Here is a 25,936-nt window from a genome sequence, read left to right as displayed (position 1 = left end):
CGTTTTGAGCCCCTTTTTTCACGCTATAAGGAGCATTACATGGTATATTTTCAAAAAACATAGAAATCCCATGGAAAACACTAAGGGTCCGTTTGGTTCGCGTAAAATAATTTCCAAAAAATAGCCTATTTTCTGGAAATGCTATTTTCGGGAAAGAAAAATATTTTTAGGTGTTTGATTGTATTATAAAAATTGTTGTAGAAAATATTTTCATGTGCTTGGTTCTATTCTGAAAATGCTATTTTCCTACAATTTTTTCACATTTTCTCAGCTATTTTCTCAACATCTGAAAAAATTTTATTACAAAAAATTTCAACATCACAGCCAATTCAACAACAAATTCTGGCAGCAAATTCTGGTAATCAAAAGCCACAACCACCAAAATATCACCACCACACCACCATAACAACAACAACAATCAAACTTTAAAAAAACAAAACTGAGAGATCGAGGAAGAGAGAGTGATGGGTCTGGGTCGACGATGAGATCGAGGTTGGTGGAAAGGTGAGTTCGAGGAGGCGATGGGTCTGGGTCTGGGTCGAAGGCGATGGGTCTGGGTTTGGGTTGAAGGCGATGGGTTCGTCGGTTCATGGGTCGAAGGTTGCCGGCGGTTGCTCCGGGCTTAGAGCGGCGGTTCGAGCTCACAGCTCGTGCTCTCTCTCTCTCTCTCTCTCTCTCTCTCTCTCTCTCTCTCTCTCTCTCTGTGTTTTCAGGAAAATGGCATTTGAAGTGAAAATAAAAAGAGAAAAGAATTTCACCCTTGACCATGGGTCAACTTAAATGAATTTCTGGAAATGCTATTTTCCATGCGCAACCAAATACCCGCATTTACAGAAAAGCATTTCCAAAAGTAGTTTTCACCTAAAACAAACGCAGCCTAAGAATCACTAGAAATAGTGAATCAAAGAGGGAGTTTGACAAAACATCCTTAATTTAATTTTCTTTTGATTAGGGTCTTTTCTAGCCTTGATCTTTGAGTGTAAGATTACTAATCACTTTTTTATTAAATTGTGAATAGATTTGATTGAGTGGAACAGTTAAAAATCAAGCTTGAAGAGCTTTTCTTTGAGGTATTAGTTTCAAACTTTTCTTTTTCTTTTCCTTTCTTCTCTGCTCTTTAATCTTTTTGTTTGCTTTAGTTTTTTGTTGTTTATGCCTTAATATGTTTATCTAGCTTAGGTTTATGTAATTTTATGTTTTGGAAGCATGATAAGATTTTAGATTTCTCATTTTAAGTTTTATTGCATCTGCTATTTTTCTAGGGTTTCTGGGCAGAAACCTACGTACGCCTAATCTTTCCTGTGCACGCAGGCTTGATTATGCGCTAGGGAAGTTCATGTGTGCGCACGAACTTGCCCAAAAACCATAATTTTTATGTATTTGTTTTTGCTTCTGCTTTCACATGTATGGTTCTGTATAGCCTCTTTTTCGTATTTTTATGCTTTCAAAGGTGGTACTATAGTTTGGATCCTAGCAAGACTAAGGTGTGGAATGAGCTAATGGAGTTGTTTGTGGATCAATTCATGTTCAATACCATGATTGATGTGACTTTGAGAGATTTGGAGACCACTAAGCAAGGAGTAAGGGAAACATTCTCCAAATACATGACAAGACGGAAGGGAAAGGCATCTCGGATGGTTAATAGGCCAAATGAGAAAGATCAAATCAACATGATTATCAAGAATTTACTTCCGGTGTATAATAGTAGGCTCTTGTCATCACTTATTAGTTCTTTTGGAGAGTTGTGTGATTGTGGAACTAGGATAGAGGATGCCATCAACAATGGACAATTGGAGAAGGGTGAGAGTAAACCTCTAATCAAGAAGGCATATGGAGGAGGAGTGACTACCTCTAAGACTCCCAATCCCGTGAATGTAAGTATCATCATACCTTCACAAACTTTAGCCTACCCAAGCTTCACAAAGAAAGCCCGTCGAGAATTCTCTGACCTAGGAATGACCCTTGCCTAAGCATATGAGAATTTATCTTCCAAAGAATTCATCAAGCCTCTAGATCCCACACCTATGCCTAACCCCGTACCCCTTACTTGAAACCTTAATCAGTATTGTCACTTCCATTAGAAATTCGGCTATAAAATCTGTTAGGATTAGTGCCCTTAAATCCTATTGTATGATGCTATGTATGATATTAAGTGTGACATTGTGTATGACATTATGTATAACTTAATATTGTGTTAAATAAAGTTGTTTTATTATTATTATCTGAATTAATGGTAATATGAATATTCGGACATTATCACATAGTCCATGAGATGCATAGTATGTGATTTATGTGATTTAGTCACAGAAGATATAAGTTACAAGTTCTTTGTAAACTTAGAATTATAGTTCGTAGTCGGTGATGAAATTGGACATTTCATCTGCGAAGACTATAATATATCAATTACGATGATTTGTCTTGATCATGGAAGTGGAGACTTCTAGTTGATGTGTTGATATGTGTTAGGTTCTAAAGGTTTAGGAATTTATGTATTTAGAACTCTAATTTGTAATATTGGCAAACCATGATCAAAACAATCTATTTAGTCTTGTTAAAGTGTGCTCAAAGTTGTTTAATTATTGTAAAGTTGGAATCGAGAGACTGTAGATGCATTGGGGCATTTCGATCTGGCTCGATCGATCGAAGAATAGATTCGATCGATCAAAAATCGATCAGATTGCGTTTTTCTACAGTTTTCCAACTCAGCCCTAACTCGTTAAACGTTTAGGGTTTTATGTTTTTGCCCTAGGTATATAAGGCAAAACCCTAGCCACGTTTTTAGAGTTGCTCCAGTTGTATTGTTGCTCATACATTGCTATTTTGTGTAAATATCTTGTGAGATCTAGAGGTGGTTTCCTTTACACAAAGCTTAGGGTTTTCTAGATGGAGATTACTTCAACATCTTGATGATCAACTAGGTTGCTACCATTGAAGCTTAAAAAATATCAAGCGTGGGTGCTTGTAGCTGATTGAAGAATTCAAGAAAGAAGGAGTCCGTGGATTCAGAGCTTGCACGAGGTCGTGTCAGTAAGTTCTACTGGTAGGTAGCATTAGGAAGTCGAGCGGAGAGCTTGTAAGTCCTTTTGTATGAATTTCGATTACTTTATAGTGGATTCAGTTTTGCCTTGAGGATCGGTGGGTAAAATCCTCCCCAGGTTTTTTACCGGTTTGGTTTTCCTGGGTGATCATATCTTATGTTATTTATTATTCCGCTGTTATATTTTTTTGATATGATTGTTTGATTGTTTTAACCTAGAATTGCTTAATTTGACTAAGTAACAACTTGGCTAATTAACTAGGCTACTCAATCTGGTTGTGTGTTAAGGGGTCTAAATTTCTAACAATATGTTTTAAGAGTTAAGACATATTGAACTGGATCGTTGTGAGATTTGTTATTCTCCTAAGGACTGTCAAATGAATAACAAATCTCACGACTTATATTTGAATGAACTCTTAATTCTGAGAGAATAATGGACTTAATCATGAAATGTAGGTTGTTTTGATATATCAAGAGTGGGATCTAAAGTAAAGGTCAAAACCTCAGTATGTTTGGCAGCCACATTTAGTGTTGATAGAACATATATTCTCAAAATGGAATTCATAGTTTCTTAACGGAGATATAAAATATTCCTTTGAGATAAGTTTAATGGGTTTGTTATTTAAAGAGTTAGGCCTAACCACTTTGGTAAGAAATTACTAAAGTATATATATATATATTTATGAAATTGGATTTCATAAATATATGAAGAATAACTTAAAAGGATTAAATCGGGTACTCAAGGATTAAGATGTAGTAATCTACAAAATGACAGTCCACATTTGTGACTTTGTATTACTACAAATATTTTATGAAGGGGTTTGCATGTACAATAAAGTCTTGGGATATAATTTATAGATAAGGCTTAGAGTGCAACTATATTTATATAGTGGTATTAAATATAGTTAATGGTAATTTTGGACTTGTCAAGAGTTGACAGAAAAGCCCAAGGCCTATTGGAGCTAGTATCTTATTGGTCCCTTTTGGTCCCACTCTAAGCCACAAACTTAAGCCCAATTGGAAAGGCCCTAAAGGCCAGTCCAATTAGATAATTGGTTGGATGCAAAAGGGAAAACGTATAGAATTATTTGTGAGTGAAAAACATTATTGAAAGGTGGTGTGTATGAGAGTGTAAGTCATTCTTTTGATTTTCCTTTTGTAACTAATTGAGAGTCCACACTTCTTGGGCGTTAGTGGAATTGGAGTGAAGATAAAGAGTATTCCCAATTGCTTCGATCTTTATTTTGAAATTCACCGCTTCAAGGTATAAGGTTGAAATTTATCAACCATCTTGTTGGGTTTATTCCGTGCCAATTTGTTTGTAATTTAACACTTAGTAACCCTGTATTTAGGTGGGATTATTGTAAAGGTAGTATGTGAGAAGAGGTGAAGAAAAGCTCAAGTATGTGCAAGAAAGCAGGGTTTCATAGCTAGGACTCGCAGCTGACTCGCGACTGGCAAGCCGCCAACTACAGGCATGTGAGATGCACACATGGGGAGCTAAAGGGTCGCGCTAGCTGTCGCACTACAGGACAAAAGTCTCAGGCTGGTCAGCCTGTTACATCGCGACTTGAACTTGGGACTTGGACAAAATCTGAAGGCAAAATCTGTCTGTTTGTTACATCAACCCTGTTTGGCAAAATCTGTCTCTTCGTATTCCAAACGCACACCACTATATATAGACCCTTATACCCACTAAATGGAGAGAGCTTTCAGAGAGAATTTTGTGAGAGAAACCCTAGTGAAAAACAAGATTGCCTCATCCCCAATCTTTACCTCAGAGACTCTACAAATTCCTCTACTCTCTTCCTTTTCATTGTCACATCCTTGAGAGGTCATTGACCAAATCCTTATCTCACCACACCTACGTTTGTGAGAAGGTTCATTTGGTGCTAATGGAAGCAGTTTGGAAGGAATCAATATACATTGGTTGATGTTATGGTCTAGTGGCAGAATCCGGGAAGCTAAAGAAGAAATAGGTTCGGCATAACCTCGTTGGAGCAAGAAGCTTGGAGGGCTTAGGTCCTTGGGTAGATTAGGCTTGGAGGGTCTTCTGATGTTCATGTATCCCAACTACATTCTTTAGTGGATTATTTGACCGCTTGGAGGACGGCGGAGAGGTTTTACGCCGAGTACTTCGGTTTCCTCTTCGATAACACATCGTGTGTTATTCGTGTATTTGCATCTTCCTTTCCTTTGTCTTTGCCTTATATTTATTGCTGTGGATGTGTTTATATTTGGCATAGATTAGTTATCAATTATGTAATTGGCTTATGTTCATGTTCTGCACATTAATTGTTCGATTATAAGCTTGAATTAATATTTTATAATTTGGGGTCTAAACGTTCAAGGGTGTTTTATACACATTTTGAACTTTCACAAGGTATGCTCACTTATACTCGAATTCTGAAAATTGCATAGTGTATGTTATAGATTACGAATGAAGTAGATCCGTTCATCTTTCGCTGCATACATACTTATTTCCATCAATTGGTATCAGAGCGGTCTTCAATTTCTAATCTGTTTAACATGTTTTGTGAGTTTTAGAATTAGAGTTAATAGTTTCATATTGTTAGAAGATTATGTTTTTTAATTTTCTGCATATTGTTGAAACTATGATTTGATGAAAACTGAAATTGATGTTATGATGTTGTTTAAATTTGAATTTAAGCACGTTAAATTGATTCTTAAGGCTATAGCATCAATAGAATTCAGTTTTGACATCAATCTGTAATGTTCATATGTTGAATGTTTGTTCATGAAACACGAAGAAAACTACCTTAGAAAATTTCTGGAAATTTGAGTTTCACGATTTTCGATCGATTGAAAATCACTTTCGATCGATTGAGTGAGACAGTGATCAGACTTTTTAAATAGATTGATTTTCGATAGTCGATTGATTGAATCTGTTTTTTGATCAATCGAGAGGCAATCGAGTATCAATCGAACAAGTCAGAAGGTCAAGTTCGAATTTTTTAATTTTTTTCGATCAATCGAGGGGCACATTCGATCGATCGAAAGAAATAAAATCAGAAATTTTTCTAAGTGTTTTCACATGTAAAAGTACTAAGACTATGTGTAATTAGATTATGCATGTTTTATAATTACAAACCTTTTCTTTAAAACATCTAGTGGGAGAGAGATAGAAGGGTTGTATCTCACGGCTTCCATTGTTGGTTCATAGTAGTGTGAGATATATACTTTGTCTTTGCTTTGAGCTTAGCATTCCATGCGGAGAGTATTTATTTCATGGTCCTACAAGATTAAATTTCTTGGTTTATAGTGGTTTGATCAAACACCTTGTCTTAGCCTTGAGCTTTGCATTCCATGCGGAGGATGTTTTGTATCATGGTACTACAAAATAACCCTGTTAAGGGGATGAAATGTGGATACACATGATTTTAGACAATGGTATACACTAGACTAAATATTATAGTATCCTCTATGCTGAGTTCTTACTATCATCATTTAGAGGCCAAATGTAAAACGGCATATTATTAGTGTTTGATAAGAGTTATCATGATAGCACTAATAATGAGAATAGTTCTCAATCAATCATAGTATTTTATATTCACTCTATGCTGAGGGATATTGAATACGGGATTGAGTTGTCATTGCATATATTATATTATGGTTTTATTAAGGTTCCTACTATATGTTTATATGCTAAATTGATAATGTTCAGTTTATTTATTATATTCATGTTTATTGTTTTCAGATTTGAACATGGCATCTTTTAGCCCACTTGTTACTATTCTTAATCAAAACAAATTGATTGGATCCAACTATGTTGATTGGAAAAGAAATTTGGACATTATTCTTACTGCTGAAGAGCATAAGTATGTTCTTACTAAACCATGTCCTAGCTTTCCTTCATTAGATGCTCCTTCTGAGGAAAAACAATGATATGATCGTTGGCAGAAATCTAATGAGATGGCCAAGTGCTACATCCTAGTATCTATCTCAAATGTTCTACAGCATCAAGTGCAGGATGTAGAAGTAGCTTCAGACATTATACTAAGTCTGAAGGAGATGTTTGGTGAGCAAGGCCGTTTTGCAAGGCAAGAAACCATGGGGCAAATTTATAATACCAAAATGACTGAAGGAAGTTCAGTAAGGGAGCATTGTCTTACAGCGATCTCTAATCTGAACACATTGGAGGTTTTAGGTGCCGATATTGATGGAGAATCCCAAGTGGATATGATACTCTAGTCACTACCGGAATCATTCAAGGAATTCAGACTTAATTACAATATGAACAAAAAGGTTTATACATTGTTTGAAATGAATGAATTGGTAGTGGCGGAAGGCATCCTTGGTACTTCCAATGTTGAAGTCAATGTTGGTGAAGCTTCTACTTCTCAACCTAAGTCGAAAGGCAAGGGTAAAAAGAAGAAGAAGAAGAAGGACTTCACCAAGCAAGAAGGTAAACAAATTGCCTTAGGGGTTGCTGACAAAGGAAAGAAGTTCAAAGGAAAATGTTTCCATTGTGGTGAGAAAGGACATTGGAAGAGAAACTGTCCAATATTCAAGGCTACCAAGAATAAGGGTATGAATAATACATTCCTTCTAGAAATATGTTTGGTATAGAATCCCACGGATTCCTGGTGTGTGGATTTAGGTTGTACTAATCATATCTGCAATTCCTTGTAGAGGTTCCAGGAGACCAGAAAGCTTAAAGAAGGGGAGTTGTTTCTTACTTTGGCTGATGGGAGCAGGATTCCGGTTATAGCTGTTGGAGTGTTTAATTTATGTTTTAAGTCAAGAGTTTTAGTATTGGAAGACTGTCTATATGTACCTAATGTTCGTAGGAATTTAATTTCTTCTACTTAGGTAAACATGGATATTGTGTTATCCTTAAAGACAATGTTGTAATAAAAAAGGGTAAAGTGTTTATCTGTTTTGGAAATATTGTGGATGGTCTTTATATTTTAACTCCTAATAAGCATGAATTATGTAATTCTGAATTAGATAATAACTCACATGTGAAATTATTAAAGAGAAAGTTTCCTTCTACTAGTGATGCATATCTTTGGCACTTGCGTTTGGGTCATATTAATTCAAATAGAATTCAAAGACTGATCAAAGATGGACTCTTAGAGCCCATGGACTTTGATGAATTTCCAGTTTGTGAATTTTGTTTGGAAGGTAAAACGACAAAACGATCTTTTAATGTAAAAGCTAGAAGAGCACAAGATTTGCTAGAACTAGTGCATTCTGATGTATGTGGTCCTATGTCAATCCAGGCAAGAGGTGGCTATGAGTATTTCATTACATTCACTAATGATTACTCTAGATTTGGTTATGTGTACCTAATGAAACGAAAGTCCGAAACCTTTGAAAAGTTCAAAGAGTTTAGAGATGAAGTTGAGAATCAATTAGGCAAACACATAAAGGCCATTCGATCTGATCAAAATGATGAATACCTTCTTGGGGATTTTAAGGATTACTTAACTAAAAATGGGATTGTATCCCAATTGACTGCACTTGGAACTCCACAATAAAATGGTGTAGCAGAAAGAAGGAATAGGACTCTTTTAGATATGGTTAGGTCCATGATGAGTTATTCAACTCTACCTATTTCTTTTTGGGGATATGCCTTAAACACTGCAATGTATTTTCTGAATTTAGTACCTTTGAAGTCTGTTCCTAAAACACTTGTTGAGTTGTGAAATGGGCGTAAGCCTAGTATGAGACATCTCCAAATTTGGGGTTGTCCAGCACATGTGTTAAAAGGAAAGTCTGACAAGTTACAGTCTAAAACAGAAGTGGTTTTCTTTGTAGGGTATCCAAAAGGAACTGTTAGAGGTTTATTCTACAGTCATAAAGATAATAAAGTGTTTGTTAGCACAAATGCCAAATTCTTGGAAAATGACTATATGAATAATTTTACTCCTAGAAGTAGAGTTGTATTGTCTGAAATGAATGAATTTGTAAATAAACAACTAATAGATGAAACTAGGGATGATGTGGCTATATTAGATACACTGCAAGATACTACTCATGAGATGTCTAGTACACAAGTACCTCGTCGTAGTGGGAGAATTGTTTGGCCTCTTATAAGATTCATAGGTTTGGAAGAAACTTATGAAACTATCTCTGAAGAGGTTGAATCGGATCCCTACACTTATGAAGAGGCAATGAGTGATATAGATGCACATCATTGGGTCCAAGTTATGAAATCTAAATTAGATTCCATGTATTCCAATCAAGTTTGGGATCTTGTAGAGGCGCCTAACAGCATTAAACCTATTGGTTGCAAATGGGTTTACAAGAGGAAGAGATGGATAGATGGAAAGGTTGAAACCATTAAAGCAAGGTTAGTGGCGAAATGGTATACACAAAAAGAAGGTATTGATTATGATGAAACATTTTCTCTAGTAACAATGCTTAAATTTATCAGAATTCTCTTATCCATTGCTACTCATTTTGATTATGAGATTTGGCAAATGGATGTCAAGACTGCATTTCTTAAATGACAATCTTGAAGAGGAAATCTATATGATGCAACCGAAAGGTTTCATAGCTAAGAACCAAGAGCATGTGGTATACAAGTTGAAAAGGTCCATTTATAGACTTAAGCAAGCATTTAGGTTATGGAACATCAGATTTGATCAAGCAATCAAGTCATTTGGTTTTGAGCAAAATCTTGATGAACCATGTGTGTACAAAAGACATCGAGATAAAGTAGTAATATTCCTAGTGCTTTATGTTGATGATATTCTACTCATTGGAAATGATGTAAGGGTAATGTCATCAGTAAAGGTTTAGTTGTCAAGCCAATTTGATATGAAGGACTTAGGTGAGGCTAACTTTATTCTAGGGATCAAGCTTTGGTGAGATCGCAAGAATAGGATGTTAGGCTTATCACAAGCTGGATATATAGATAAGGTTTTAGAACGGTTTAGCATGCAAAACTCCAAGAAATGATTACTTCCTTTCAGACATGGAGTTCCTCTGTCTGATGACCAAAGGCCTAAGACTCAAGAGGAAGAAGATTTGATGAGACAAGTTCCTTATGCTTCGACAGTGGGAAGTCTTATGTATGCCATGCTTTGTACTAGACCAGATATCTGCTATTCAGTAGGCATGGTCAGCTGATATCAATCAAATCCAGGACCAAAACATTGGCAAGCTGTAAAGCATATTCTCAAGTATCTACAAAGAACGAGAGATTATATGCTTATTTACCGAAGTGAGGATTTGATACCTATGGGCTATACAGATTTAGACTTTCAATCGGATTTAGATTTCAGAAAATCCACATCAGGATGTGTTTTCACCTTGGGAGATAGAGCCATAAGTTGGCAGAGTATTAAGCAGTCTTGTATTGCAGACTCCACCATGGAAGCAGAATATGATGCTGCTTGTGAGGCAGCAAAAGAAGTTGTATGGCTCAAGAAATTCCTTTTTGACCTTGGTGTAATGAGAATGGAGCAAGTTCCAATCACATTGTTTTGTGACAACAGTGGAGCAGTTGCACAATCTAAAGATCTAAGGAATCATAAGAAAGGAAAGCACATTGAGAGGAAGTACTGTATCATTCGAGATATTGTTGCTCGTGGAGATGTGGTGGTAGCAAAGATTGAAAGTGCAAATAATCTAGCAGATCCATTTACTAAAGTCTTGCCTCAAAAGACTTTCGAGTCACATTTGGAGGAAATGGGAGTTAGATTAATGCACAATAGTCTTTAGGGCAAGTGGGAGATTGTTAGGATTAGTGCCCTTAAATCTTATTATATGATGCTATGTATGATATTAAGTGTGACATTGTGTATGACATTATGTATGACTTAATATTGTGTTAAATAAAGTTGTTTTATTATTATTATCTGAAATAATGGTAACATGAATATTCGGACATTATCACATAGTCCATGAGATGCATAGTATGTGATTTATATGATTTAGTCACAGAAGATATAAGTCACAAGTTCTTTGTAAACTCAGAATTATAGTTCGTAGTTAGTGATGAAATTGGGCATTTCATCTAGAAAGACTATAACATATCAATTACGATGATTTGTCTTGATCATGGAAGTGGAGACTTCTAGTTGATGTGTTGATATATTTTAAGAGTTAAGACATATTGAACTGGACTGCTGTGAGATTTGTTATTCTCCTAAGGACTGTCAAATGAATAATAAATCTCACGACTTATATTTACATGAACTCTTAATCCTAAGAGAATAATGGACTTGATTATGAAATGTAGGTTGCTTTGATATATTTGGAGTGAGATCTAAAGTAAAGGTCAAAACCTCAGTATGTTAGGCAGCCACATTTAGTATTGATGGAACATATATTCTCAAGATGGAATTCATAGTCTCTTAACGGATATATAAAATATTCCCTTGAGATAAGTTTAATGGGTTTGTTATTTAGAGAGTTAAGCCTAACCACTTTGGTAAAAAATTACTAAAGTATATATATATATATATATATTTATGAAATTGGATTTTATAAATATATGAAGAATAACTTAAAAGGATTAAACCGGGTACTCAAGGATTAAGATATAGTAATCTACAAAATGGCAATCCACATTTGTGACTTTGTATTACTACGAATATTTTATGAAGGGGTTTGCATGTACAATAAAGTCTTGGGATATAATTTATAAATAAGGCCTAGAGTGCAACTATATTTATACAGTGGTATTAAATATAGTTAATGGTAACTTTAGACTTGTCAAGAGTTGACAGAAAAGCCCAAGGCCCATTGGAGCTAGTGTCTTATTGGTCCCTTTTGGTCCCACTCCAAGCCACGTACTTAAGCCTAATTGGAAAGGCCTAAAAGGCCAGTCCAATTAGATAATTGGTTCGATACAAAAGGAAAAACGTACAAAATTATTTGTGAGTGAAAAACATCATTGAAAGGTGGTGTGTATGAGAGTGTAAGTCACTCTTTTGATTTTCCTTTTGCAACTAATTGAGAGTCCACACTTCTTGGGCGTTAGTGGAATTGGGTGCAAATCGATGAGATTGAATGGGATTGTTCAAAGTTGATAGATACCGTGGAAGTTAACACCATAGAATTCCAAGGAATATGGGATGAAGAAGATGAGGTTTTGAAGAATGCAGTGGCTGTGTGAAGGATACTTCCCAAAGGATGGCCAAGCTAAAGAGAAGAGTCATAGAGGACAATGTGGCCAATATTACTAGAAGTGTGAAGCACTACAAACCATCATTTTTGGAGAAAGATCATCCTAGTAGGGACATAGGAGAAGGGTCCAAGCCCATTGAACCTAAAGGGAAGGAAAAGAAAGAGGAAGAAGATCAAGTTTTAACTCAATTAAAGAAGACTCAAGCTCATGTATCTGTATGGGGCTTGCTTATCACAAGCATTGTAGTGCTTTCTTGGATGCTTTGAATGGGAAAAAGGTGCCTATAGAAACTACACCACATGAAGTATTATCTCTCATGGGAGTGGAGGCCCCATCTTATCCTCTTCTTGCTTTTTTTAATGAGGAACTTCCTCCCGAAGGGGCCACTCACACTAGACCTTTACAAATCACCATCGAATGCATGGGCGCCAAGGTTCCTATGGTGTTGATTGATAATGGATACACATTAAATGTATGTCCTTTTAGGACTGACCTTACCACTGGATTAGATTTAGAAACAATCATACCCTCTCCTTTGATCGTTAAGGCATATGAAAATACTTCAAGGAAGGTTATGGGTACTTTCAAAGCTCCTTGCAAGATTGGCCCAATAGAAACAATTGTGGAATTTCATGTCATGGACATCACTCCTAACTACAACGTTCTCTTAGGAAGGGCATGGCTTCATCCTATTGGGGTTATTCTCACTTCTCTACACCAAAAGATGAAGATCCTATGGAAGGGAGGAATTGCTATAATGCTCAGTGATGGTGAGATCCTAGCACCGATTTGTGGACTTGAGGAAGGAGGAGGTGAGCTCCAAACGAGTGGCTTTGAATTTGTGAACGTGGTTTATTATGTATTGAAGGATGAAAGGTATACTTCGGATTTGGTCCTATATTGTAGCCATGAGGTGATTGCAATGATGAAGAATATGGGATATATGCCTGGTATGGGTCTTGGAAAAGAAGGAAAATGGGTGGCTAAAGAACCTTGGTACTCTTAATGGAAACTTTGTGAAGGAAGGGGGAGATTTCCCTTTTTGTGACTTTCCCGAACTTTGGGTAGGTAAGGAAGGAAGGTGTATCTGGGATGGGAGATATTCTTCAACGAAAAGCTCACCTTCAAGGAAAAGCTTACAGTGGTGATCAAGGAAGTTCAAAAAGAAGTCGACTGAGTGGATTACATGGATGTTGAAGTAATGGAGGCTATGCTAAAGATGGAGGGGAACGTGTTTGCCATCACCAACGAGGAGCCAAGTGACCAACCTTTATTATGCCTGTCGTGGGGCAACTTAATAATTGGACTTGAGTTGGGTTTTCTAAAAATGTGGGACAAAAAGTGTGTAGTACAAGTCTCAATGTACTTTTCAACATTTTTAATAAGTTGAATTCTTATTTTGCTTATTTTGATGTGTCCCATAATATTGAAATTCTGCACTTAAATGAGTCAAAAGAATATGAAAATGAAATTAATAAACAATTGGAAAAAAAAAATTTGAACCTATGGAACTAACTTTCGAAACTCTTAATTTGGGCAATGATGAGAATCCACGTTTAATTAAAATTGGCTCAACCCTAAATGAAAAAGAAAGAAAAGATCTCAAAGAGTTGCTCACAGAATTTCAAGAAGTATTTGCATGGTCCTATGATGATATGCCTGGCATTGATCCCGAGTTAGCCCAACATCACATTGACACTCATGCTCACATGGTGCTTGTCAAACAAAATTTGAGGTGTATAAGAACTAAATGGCTTCTAAAGATCAAAGAAGTGGTCACCAAGCAATTGAAGGTAGGGTTCATCAAACCCGCACCAAGCCAAGTGGATAGCCAGTGTTGTACCTGTACCCAAGAAAGATGGGAAGGTAAGAATGTGTGTGGATTTTAGGGATTTGAACAAAGCTTGCCATAAGGATGACTTCCCTCTTCCTCACATGGATGTCTTAGTGGATAACACAGTCAGTAGTGCCTTGATGTCTTTCATGGATGGTTTCTCGGGATGCAACCAAATCAAGATGGTTTCAAGGGACATGACCAAGACTACCTTCACCATAGAATAGGGGTGTGAGAGACTGGGAAAATTTTGGGTGCTATTAGAAAAGGGTGTAGACATCAGCATTTATTTTATAAGTAAAATAAGAAAACTTTACAAACTATAATATATATATTGAATAGTATGCATTCTCATTAATTGGAAATAATTACATCTTGGTAGAAAGATCTTTACATTGCTTTGATTCCTAGGTAGAATCTAGTAAAAAAAGGAAAATACAAAGTCTTGTTTCCTAGTTACAATCTACCCAAAATAAAATAAGACACTAAATCCACCAACCTAAGATTCTAAGATTTGAGGGATAGGTTATAGGATGGGAAGGTGTTAGGCACCCACCCTGCCCATACAAAATCTGGCCTTCTAGACTTTAAATAACCATTAAATACCCATATTCAAAATGTCAAATGATGTACAACAAATGACATGTCAAATCTTAGACCTAGGGTTAAAATGCTATTTAAGAACCTTAGATTTGCAACTTTATTTTGTGTAAAAAAGGTTTGATGAGAATGCTTGGGGAAAAATTCAAAATTGAGTTTCCATAAAAGAAAAAGAATGAATATTTAATAAAAATTCAGATCGGGTTTGGATTTTTAAAATGTAATATATATATATATATACCAATTTTATGTGAAAAAATGCAAATTTGGTTTTTACTTAAAAAAAAAAAATAGGTCAAATTTTGTTTTGAAAAATGCAGAACAGATTTTGTAAAAAAATGCAGATTAGATTTTTATTAAAAAACAGACCAAATTTTATGAACAAAATACAGATCAGATTTTATAAACAAAATACATATTAGATTTTGTGGGGCCAGAAAATCGGGTAGCCTCGGCCCACTTCAACCCAGGCCCAAATGGCCCACGCCGAGGACGCATGATGGGTCCGAGGATGACCCTATCCTCGGTCGTCCGAGACCTCAGTACGAAGAAGGGGCAAGCCCTGGGCAAACTGTCACCTTGGCATTGAATACGCTCACCTAACCCTTCTGGCCGCATTAATGAGGATGTAACCCCTTGACAGGGCAACATCGATCAGGGTGAACCACTTAAGCACGGATATGACCTTTGATGGGATAGACGGTCAGGGGGAAGGCCAATAGATGACCAACAGGAGGAGGAAGAGAGGGATATATAAGAAATGTGAGCAAAATGTAAAGGGGAGGGGGTTTTTTGAAGAGAGGGGGAAGGGAAAGCCTCCTCGGCCATGGTCCGAGGAGCATCCCCCAGTTGTAAATTGTTCTAAGTATTTTTCAAAGAAAGAAAGGAGTTCATGTTTCGTGAACGCCGGCTAGCGCCTAAACCTTCGATCCACTCTCTACAAATTCATTGTTCTGGGTTCGTTGGGCCTTTGACCCATATCTTTTGAGCTTGGGTAACAAAAACTGACCCTACAATTGGCGCCGTCTGTGGGAAGGATTAGTGCGCCGGCCGGCGCAACAGGCGATTGTTCTAAATAATCATTCTACGGAAGATCAGTGAGGATGCAAAAAAAAAAAAAAAAAAAACTACCAAACACTGCAGAAAGACAAATTTAGTTTGGCACCCCTAAAAATATTTCTGGTTTCGCCATTGTGTACAACGTTATTATGCATTAACCATTTGTATGATTATACAACACCATTGAAGTTTAGCGATTTAGCGACCCCAGTTGCTGAGGATCCCACGTTTTGGACATTTTTTCTTTTCTATTTTCTTATCATTCGTAAATTTATTCATATATATGCTCGGGCTTATAACTGATGCTTATCAATCTAATAGTGTGATCCAAGGCAGAACTGGTGATTTTTGAGATTACCACCGTAAATAAGGTGTCTAACTTCTTAACTAGTCTATTAATTAGATGCTTCATTTCGGAAGGAATTGATCAACCCACTAGTATTGGTTGAGAATTGAGATAGTTCTACCTTCGTTCTTGTCACAATTGCAGTTTTTACAGCAAAGGATATCTCATAGAGCGGTCGTATGCTTTCACTCATGTGAGCTAGCGGCAGCATTCACACATTTCATAATAATATAGTAATTATTTTTCGAAAATAACCTGTAACTATTCCTGAATTTGAAGCAGAAGTGTACTTAACTATCTGAGTAAGGAAAATAACTCTAATACACACTTGTATTTTTTACTAAAATCATGACTAAAGAGTTATTCTAGCTTTTTACAAACACGCATATGTTTTAATTACATGTTGAAACCCACCATTCAAATGAATGGAAGTAATATTAGTGGAGGGAATATAATATTACTGTACTTTCGGAATGTGAGCTAGCGGCAGCATACACACATTTCATAATAATATAGTTATTATTTTTCAAAAACAACCTGTAACTATTCCTGAATTTGAAGCAGAAGTGTACTTAACTATTTGAGTAAGGGAAATAACTCTTATACACACTTGTATTTTTTACAAAAATCATGACTAAAGAGTTATTCTAGCTTTTTACAAACACACGTGTTTTACATATTGAAACCCACCATTCAAATGAGTAGAGGGAATATAATATTACTGTACTTTCGGAGTATTATATAATTTTTCCATTATGAGGGATTGTTATACGAATTTTATCGTTATGATAAAAAGAAATTACAATAAATCCACATGTAATTTGAAAAGTGTCACTTTACCCATTTGAGATAAGTTCCGTAAGTCTCCCGCTACTCACTACTGTTAAAAATAGAGGTAAATTTGTAGATTTGCTATGCTTTTATAACTCTCTCCTCTCAAAACATAAAAAACTAAAACCATCAAAAGAAAAAAAAGATCTAAAAGTTAGGTATTATAAAATTTAAGAACAAATTGTTCTTGTAAAAATTAAAAATACTGAGTATTGACCTTTCTTGAGAAAGTTTGGGTTTTGTGGATTTGATCTAAACTTTGATAAAGTATGGGACATGCATGAATAATTATTTTTTTGAACTTTTCATGAAGGGACGAAGAGTCGGGCCAAACACGGTTCTAGGAGCGAATCAACCGAACAATGTGCAGGGTTTTCAATTTCAGACACAGTTGTCCTTGGTGCGTGAAAAAACTGTAGTTAAAAGATATAAAGAAGGAAAGGCAATTGTACAACGTATTATCCTTAAAATCAGACTTCCCTGTAACAGCATTCCCATTAGTTCCATTAACGTGAAATTTTCTATATGGTTTGAAGAATTGCTTTCCAAATTTCACTATTGTAAAGCAGCCACAGAAATTAACAACGTGACAAGTACTCATAATCTTTGCTAGAATCAAAATAGATAATGGCATTGCAGAGGTGTTCAGACATTGTTAATAAAGAAACTGAGTTTGGCGTAGTTTTGGGCTTCTAACAGTCGCTCCCAATCAGCGCTTACCCTCTCCTTTTCTTTTATGGCCTGTTTGGATGTTTAAAAAAGGAGGGGAAGTAGAGTAGAAGAAGGAAGAGTAATCCAATTACCTTGTTTAAAAGTTTTTTAAGGAAGGAGGGAGAGGGATTTGAGGGGGTTTCAAGAGGTTTCAACTCCCTCTAACCCCTCATTTTTAATTCTCCCAAATTGGAGAGATTTGGAGGGAGAGTAGAGTAGATAAATTATTGTCCAAGTAAATTCCCTAATTTATCATTTCTAAATTAATCATAGACCAATGTTGCAAGTCTATTTTCAAATAGGGGTAAATTTGTCTATTTTAATCATTTCCTCTCCTCTCCATCCTAATTTTTAAAACATCCAAACAAGGGAAAGGGTTAATTAATCCCTTCCCCCTTACTAATTTTAAAAACATCCAAATAAGGTGGAGGGGAATCATTCCCCTCTACTCTCCTCCCCACGACTCTCCTCCCCTCTACTCCCCTCTACTCTCCTCCCTCTCTAAACTTCCAAACAGGCCATTAATGAAAGAGATCTCATCTTGTTTCTTGCATTTTCACACACAAAGCAAAGAAATATCCTTCCATTGGACTATCTTTATTGTGCTAACGATGAGAAGAAAATGGAGTTATCAAGATTGGTTGAATGTTCTTAATTTTTGTTGGATGATTGTTTTGGTTGAATGTTTTCAATTTTTACAAAACCTAGCTTTTCGATCTTCTTTTCTCTTGATTTTTTTAGTTTTTTTATGTTTTGGGATGAGAGATACATAAAAAGGTAGAAAAATACAAATTTATCCCTATTTTTAACAGAAATGAGTAACTGGAGACAAACAGAACTTATCTTAAGTGGATAAACTGACACTTTTCAAACCACAAGTAGGCAAAATGATTTCATGTCAAACCATAGGTGGGTTTACTTCAATTTTCCCTTATGATATGTTAAGTTATGATTTTTCTCATAACATTTGTATTGGCTTATTCCATGACAAAAAGTATTGTAATTGCATAAATTTCTTTTCTTATATTTTTGTAGGATTTATTTGTATTGGGTTTAATATTAAGCGGTGGAGATTTGATCAAGACAGCTAAAAGTCACATGAGAAGCACATGCCAGAAGTTGAAGGGTCATGACAGCTGGAGCACTATAGGACAAAAAGTACAGTCTAGCCTAACAGTTAAACTCGCGACTCGTTCTAGTTATAAGAGTGAGTCACCAGAATGCCCTGTTTAGCAAAAAAGTGACTTTTCATGTTCCCTCATCACTCATACTATATATACCCTCATTACCGACAGAAATGGTTAGGAGCTTATTAAAAGAAAAACCCTAAGAGAGGTTTCTACAACACACACACCCTATTAGAGAGAGCTACTCATTCCTAAAGAGAAATCTTTGTAGTCTCCTCTCCTTCCCTCTCCCATTAATATACACTTTGAGAGGATATTTGTACCCAAACACAACTCACACCCATTTAGAGTGTTGAGAGTGTTTTTGGAGTTTTGTGAAGCATTGGAAGATGCCAAGGATAGCGGATGTAATATGAAGCTTATTGCGGAATCCGGAAAACTAGAGAATACTCGGTTAGGCTAAACCTTATTGGAGCAAGAAGTTTGGAGGGCTTAAGTGCATCGGGTAAATTAGGCTTTGAGGGTCTTTTACTATTTGTAAAGTTATGAATTACAACTATATTTTATGTTGGCTTTATTCCATGATAAAAGATGTTGTAATTACTTTAATTTTGTTCCTTGTATTTTGTGGGATTTTATTGTATTAGGTTTAGTATTAAGTTGGTGAAGACTCAAACTTAAATGAAGATCAATGCATTTCATGACTAGCTCGTGAGAAGTTTGCGAAAAGGGTTCCCACAAAAAGGGCATGTAAGAAGCACATGACTGAAAGCTAAAGAGTCGTGTCAGGCTGTCAATTTAGCGAGTATTTCGCGAGTAAGGCCTTCCTACGAAACTCTCTGCCTGAAGGTTTTTTAAGTGTGACTTTCTTACCTTTCACCCATACTATATATACCTTCATTACCCAAAAATAAAAAGGAGGCCATTCAGAGAGAAAACTCCTAAATAGGTTTTCTACAACACACACACCCATCTTTTAGAAAGAAAGTTACCCATCCTTAGTGAGAAATCATTGTAACATCTTCTCCTTCACTCTCTCATTATCATACCTTGAGAGGATATTTGTAACCAAACACAACTCATACCTTTTCAGAGTGTAGAGAGTGTTTTAGAGCTTAGGAAGTTATGGGGATTTGCCAAAAGAAGTCAGTGAGGCTTGGCGGATGCAATCGGGTGTATTGCAGGATCTGGAAAGCTAGACAAGATACAGCTCCAAAAGGCCTTGTTGGAGTAAGAGTTTAGAGAGCTTAGGTACATTGGGTAGATTAGACTTGAAGGGTCTCTTGCTATTCGTATATCCCAACTAATTGTCTAGTGGATCGATTTACTGCTTGGAAGGCGACGGAGAGGTTTTTTACCAAGTACTTCGGTTTCCTCTTCTATAACACATCGGCATGTTATCTTGTGTTTGCATTCTCTCTTCCCTTACTCTTGTACTTTACTTTTATTATTTGTTGTTCATAGTTATGCACTAGAGTAGTTTTTGGTTTATTGTGCTTCATTTACTCTTGTTCCGCACTTAGATAAATTAGAGTAAAAGCAGTCTAGCCATAATTTTTAATTGGGGGTCTAAACGAGCTCTTGTGTTTCACACATTTTCGACTCTAGTGGCTTATTTTACCGCTTGGAGGGTGGCGGAGAGGTTTTTTGCCAAGTTCTTCGGTTTCCACTTCAATAACACGTACCGATGGTATCCTTGTGTTTGTATCTCTCTTTCCTTACTCTTTAACCATTGATTGCTACTGTGTTAGTGATTAATTATGTGTTAAAGTAGTTTGCCAAATTTGGTATTGCTTATATTTCATTTTCCGCACATATATTGTTTGAATATAAGCTTGTGTTGGTATTGTTAAATTTGGGGTCTAAACATTCATTAGTGTTTTACACACTAATTGAAGTTTCATGATAATTATAGGGTAACGGTTCTAATGACAAGATTTTAGGAAGCATGCTTATTACTCTCACATTTAAGTTGACCATCCTCATGGTTAAGCTAAGTTCTAGCTCTGTTATTCTAAGTGTGTGCTCCTTGCGCGAGCTAACATAGGTTCAAGGCCAAACTTAGCTCGCGCGAGCACACACTTAGAATTTGGGATAATGGGATAAGCACAATTCCAGTCCTTTTGGATCCTTTACATTATTACATGTATTAGTTGACAAGGGTAAATTTGGGATAATGGGATAAGCACAATTCCGGCCCTTCACTAAAATTAAAATTTGAAACACTAATTTCATTTCCCCTACTTGACTACTACAAATGCTAGGAAGCTCACACACGAACAAATGTACCGAGGATACAAGCAACAAGTGTAGTGTGATCAATTTTTGAAAAATTATATAAATAGAAATTTTAGAAAAGTTATAGGACCATTGTCTAAATTATCCATTCATCAAATACTGAGGGCCTGTTTGGTTTACTCCTAACTCAAAACTCAATCCTCAAATCTCATTTCTCATCACTCAAACTCAGTTTTCATATCTCATATCTCTATCTCTACTTTTTCCTTAACTCTATCTTATTTTTGTTTGGTTTCAAATCTAGGTGATTTTAACTCAAAATTTTGACAAAGTGGTGGAGCCCATGTATTGTGCAGATCAAAACGGTAACATGTCTCTCTCCTCCATCTTTTTCATTTTTTTTTTCCCTCTCCTCTTTCACGAAGCTTGAAACATTGAAACCTTTCTCCTCCCATTTTCGACCTCTACCACCTCCAACAACCCACAAACCCACCAATTGCAATTCTCAAATATCCAACCCACCGCCATTGCATCCACCACAATACAAATCACCAAAAATCAAACCCATCACAACAAATTCTTTTACATATATATAATGAAAAGAAAAAGAAAAAGAAACACCAAAAAAATTACCTCACAAAATCCACAACTCCAAGCCCAAAAAGTACACCTTAACCCAATTAAAATGCAAATCACAACTGAAATTCAAGCCCTCTACCATCTCTGCCATCATCACGTGAAGAAAAAGAAAGAATAAAGAAGAATAAGAAGCTGAGAAAAGAAACCAAAGTGAAGAAGAAAGATAGAAAAGAAAAAAGAAAAAAGAGAGGAAGATGAAAGAACATAGCCGTGGAAAAAAAAAATGAAAGAACCCAGCTTGAAGAAGAAAAGAAAGAAAGAAAAGGCAGAGAAGAAATATCAGTGGAGAGAAAAAGTGAAGAAGAAAAAGATGTTTGAGCACATAAGTGAGTCTCATAATCATCAAAAAAAAAAAAAATACCTGATATCTCAGTTTTCAAAATTTGAATGGAGTATTTGGTTTGTGTTTTCAAACAACCATTTTCAGTTTTTAAACAACATTTCACGCATTTTAACGCACTTTTTACCCACACGTATTTCCACAAATATTTTTAAACAACAATTTTCAATTTTTAAACACATATACCAAACGAACCCGAAAACTCCTAAAATCTATTTTCAATTCTCATAACTCTAACTCAATTTTTTTAAATTTTGAATTATGAAAACTCAACTCAAAATCTAAACCAAACAACATTCTTTGAGTAGGTCCCCCAATATTTTTTTTAGGTTATCTCAACTAAGTTACATAACTCAAAACTCTTTAAACCATACACCACCTGAATAATCCAAATTATAACTCAAGATCCAATTTTTGCATAAAATTAGAAAAGGACCGCGCGAACGCGGGCCCCCAGTGCAACAAATAATGACGTAGGATCTTCCGCTTGGGAAGACCTTAGGCGGGCACCCCTCCTTTAAGTGCAGTGGAGGTCACCAACCTAGGCCATGAGCCCTTTTGATCACCCATTGACCCCGTCCAGGTAAGTAAGTTCGTTAGCGTGCCTTGCGCCTGCTTTATACAATGCGTTGGGCTCTCCTCTCTTGTTTCCAATCGATGTGGTACTTAAATAACGATTCTAAAAGATAACAAACCCCAAGGACGCACAATATAGTAATGATTTAGAAACTAAGATAGTATTTTATAGAATATGATAATCAAAATATATATATATATATATTTATAGAATATGATGCTGGCTGAGTACCTACACTATATAACATAGCATTTCTTAAAGGGTCCTCCAAGGCTCTAGGAAATTAATTACTCGAATGTAGTTAAGGACGAACTTGAAGTTTAAGCCAACCAAAACATAGGTCTTTCATTTAAAACACAGTTTTATAAGTTGTGAACTTGTGATAACTGTCACTGATAAGGTCACCAGAATAAAGGGAGAGACAATAGTCATACACTCATACTCAGAATTTTAATTTGCAAGCACAAAAGGCATTTCTTTTATATAACTCATGATGTTGTGCAATTAAAAATAATCACAGTTAACATACACATATTATATATAATCTATATGTTTCTACCTATTTAGTAACAGACCATACATATTTATAGTATTACATAAATGATTTATAAATTCAAACTCTTTTTTCTTCTAATTTTATATAGAGGGTCATATATACGATTAGATTTTTTATAGTATTTATATTGGATTCTTCGTTTTCTACATGAAATTAATTTACTTGGCATAAAAATTAAAAAAAAACTTAAATAAAACACATGGCACAAATTTGACTATGCACATGGCTTAAATTTAAGGGATGAACCTAAGATACTGCACTTAAGTTTTGCCCTATATATAAATAAATATATATATATATATATATATTGAAAATTACATAAGAATTGAAGTTAAGAGAACCCATAGTTCAAACCATAAATGAAAATGAGAAGGTGGGGGGAAAGGACAAAAATAGCAACATCCTGTAGCCATTTCTTGGTATATATGGATTCATTTTAAGCTGTGTGAGTTTATAAAACTTCTTTTTCAATCCTATAGTCTCATATTAGATTTTGTGGTGAAACAGGATTTGGGGTCTAGGATGCAACTTTTGGTTATATAATCTCAATTATGCTTCATCAGTGAACAACACATTGAAAGCCACAAACAATTTAAAGTCAAAAGGATAGAAATAATAGAAATAACCTCTCAAAAAAAAAGGATAGAAATAAGTGAGGTAGCAGTTATGTCATACGCCTACAGAGAGTTCAAAACTCGCTATATAGGTCTCTGGTTGGACATTAGAAAAGCTTAAGATCAGCAAAATATTTGTGGATAACATATGAAGGGCTATGGGTAATGGGTGGGGGAAAATTTATATAGAAAATTTCAAATATGAATAACTATGTAGTGAGCTCTAAGACTTGTCAAACATTTCATTATACCTGACAAATTAGATTTTTAACTTGGAGTAAACACGGGTTGACTCAGGGGCGGCCCAACATAATTTGGGGCCTAAGGCGAAAAATTTATGCAGGGCCTTTAATATATAAATATTAATTAAACAAAATTATTTAATACTAATCAAATTAAGGTTAATTTAATACATTAAATACATAAATAATACCAACTAAATTAATGTTAATTTCATATAAATAATTGAATATCATAGTTGAACCTATAAATATTAATAAAAAGAAATAAAAATATATTGCGATTGAAAAAATACTTTATTTTGGATATAATCTAATTTTTAATTTTATATTTTGATTTTAAGAGAGAGAGATAGATATTACTTGGTGTATGACTTTGTAGGATATTATTTTACAAAAATCAAAGTCTCAAACTATTAGGAGAGATTAATCTATAATTGATGATTTAACACATTTGCAACATCTTTTTAAAATATTTTAGGGTTTCAATTGAGTTAAGGTTCTATTAGTCTCGTACTTTGAGAGTCTTAATAAAAATGAAAAAGAAAAATGCGCTAATTAAAAGCACTATAAAATGTTCAAAATATAATGTGATATTGTCTCTCATTGATGAACTTCATCAATTTAACTAATGAATGTTTATATCACTTTTTTTGTGATTAATAATATGGCAATTTGTAAGCTAATAATAAAATTTGTAGTATCTTTAACATCACTAATAAAAAAAATATACAACCTTTAGAAAATATATATATAATTTTATAAAAATTTGGGCCTTTAATTATGAAAAGTGGGGCTTTTTTTCTTAAGGAAAAATTTATTTTTTGGTGGGGCCTTAGGCCTAGGCCCAACTTGCCTATGCCTTGAGCCGGCACCCGTTGACCCAACCCAACTTGAAGCCTTTTTTAAACTCTTTTTTATGGATAATGGGATATGTAAGGCTATGGGTAAATGGTGTGGGAAAATTTATATGGCAAATAGCAAATTTCAAATATGAATATTTCTAGCGTTAGAAGCGGAACGACACCTCTTTTAGCAAAAAGAATAGAATCATGTCCTCTTTCAAATTTTCCATAAGTAGATTCTTACTTGCGACCATCTAGAAGTCAAATATAACAACCAACACGTGTTCTATGACTGAAAGAAAAATATACCTTGTTAAGTAACCTTAATTTGCACTCAACCCATAATTCACTCCATCACATACTTTGTCCAAACATATATATAGCAGGCATGTGTCCCTAAAATTTCCACACAAAAAAAGCAACTCCTTTTCATTTTAAATTCCTGTCACAAAAGGGAACTATAACACAAAGAGACAGAAAAACACTCTTGATAATTCACTGTTTCCAAGAGAATTAGAAAATGGCACAGAATACAAACCAACAAGTGTACCCTTTGGGACCAGAAAGTAAGGAGCCTAGAAGTGATGAAGAGTCTGGCTCTAAAACATCTGCTGATGAGCTCAAGCGAAAGAAAAGGATCAAATTGGCCTTATATATTGCTGTTTTTGCTGTGTTTCAAACCATAGTCATCTTGGTTTTTGCACTCATTGTAATGCGTGTTAAGACTCCAAAAGTCAGGTTGGGCAATGATGTTACATTCCACAACGTGACCACTGGTAACTCAACATCACCTTCCTTTGATATAAACTTCACAACCCAATTGAGGGTTAAGAATGCAAACTTTGGTCCTTATAAATATGATAGCACCATTGCCACATTCATGTACAACGGTGTGACTGTGGGGCAAGTCACTATTCCTAAGGGTAACGCTGGGCTGCGTTCGACCAAAAAAGTTGGTGTCACACTAAATGTGCATTCAAAGGACTTGCCAAGTTCTGCCAATCTTGCAGGTGACTTAGAAAGAGGGTTGTTGATGCTAAACAGCCATGCCAAGCTTAGTGGGAAAGTGGAATTGATGTTTATAATGAAGAAGAAGAAGTCTGTCGAAATGAACTGTACCATGACTGTCAATTTATCATCAAAGGAGATCCACTCTATGATTTGCGAGTGACCATAAAGCTGTTTATCTTCCTTATTTTTTTTGTTTTTCAGATTCATTGTAGCTGGATTTTTCCTT

At 35.4% G+C, this 25,936-nt stretch overlaps 1 protein-coding gene and 1 non-coding gene across 2 annotated transcripts; one reads left to right on the top strand and one right to left on the bottom strand.

Annotated features, from left to right (window-relative positions):
* Positions 1–22,296: 22,296 nt before the first annotated feature.
* Positions 22,297–22,459, bottom strand: LOC112022783 (U1 spliceosomal RNA). The gene has a single exon (XR_002883973.1). It is a non-coding gene; the product is annotated as a U1 spliceosomal RNA (small nuclear RNA).
* A 2,677-nt stretch (positions 22,460–25,136) lies between these two features.
* LOC112022744 (late embryogenesis abundant protein At1g64065) lies at positions 25,137–25,920 on the top strand. The gene has a single exon (XM_024055370.2). It carries the CDS (start codon positions 25,220–25,222, stop codon positions 25,868–25,870), a length of 651 nt encoding a protein of 216 aa, XP_023911138.1. The 5' UTR covers positions 25,137–25,219; the 3' UTR covers positions 25,871–25,920.
* The last annotated feature ends 16 nt before the right edge of the window (positions 25,921–25,936 follow it).

The sequence above is a fragment of the Quercus suber genome, unplaced genomic scaffold (genome assembly GCF_002906115.3).
Source record: "Quercus suber isolate HL8 unplaced genomic scaffold, Cork oak 2.0 scaffold_865, whole genome shotgun sequence".
Lineage (NCBI taxonomy): Eukaryota > Viridiplantae > Streptophyta > Magnoliopsida > Fagales > Fagaceae > Quercus > Quercus suber.
This window is presented reverse-complemented; position numbering and strand designations above follow the sequence as displayed.

What these genes read in the sequence shown, in the direction of transcription:
- LOC112022744 (XM_024055370.2), top strand. Translation starts at nt 25,220, where the DNA reads ATGGCACAGAATACAAACCAACAAGTGTACCCTTTGGGACCAGAAAGT.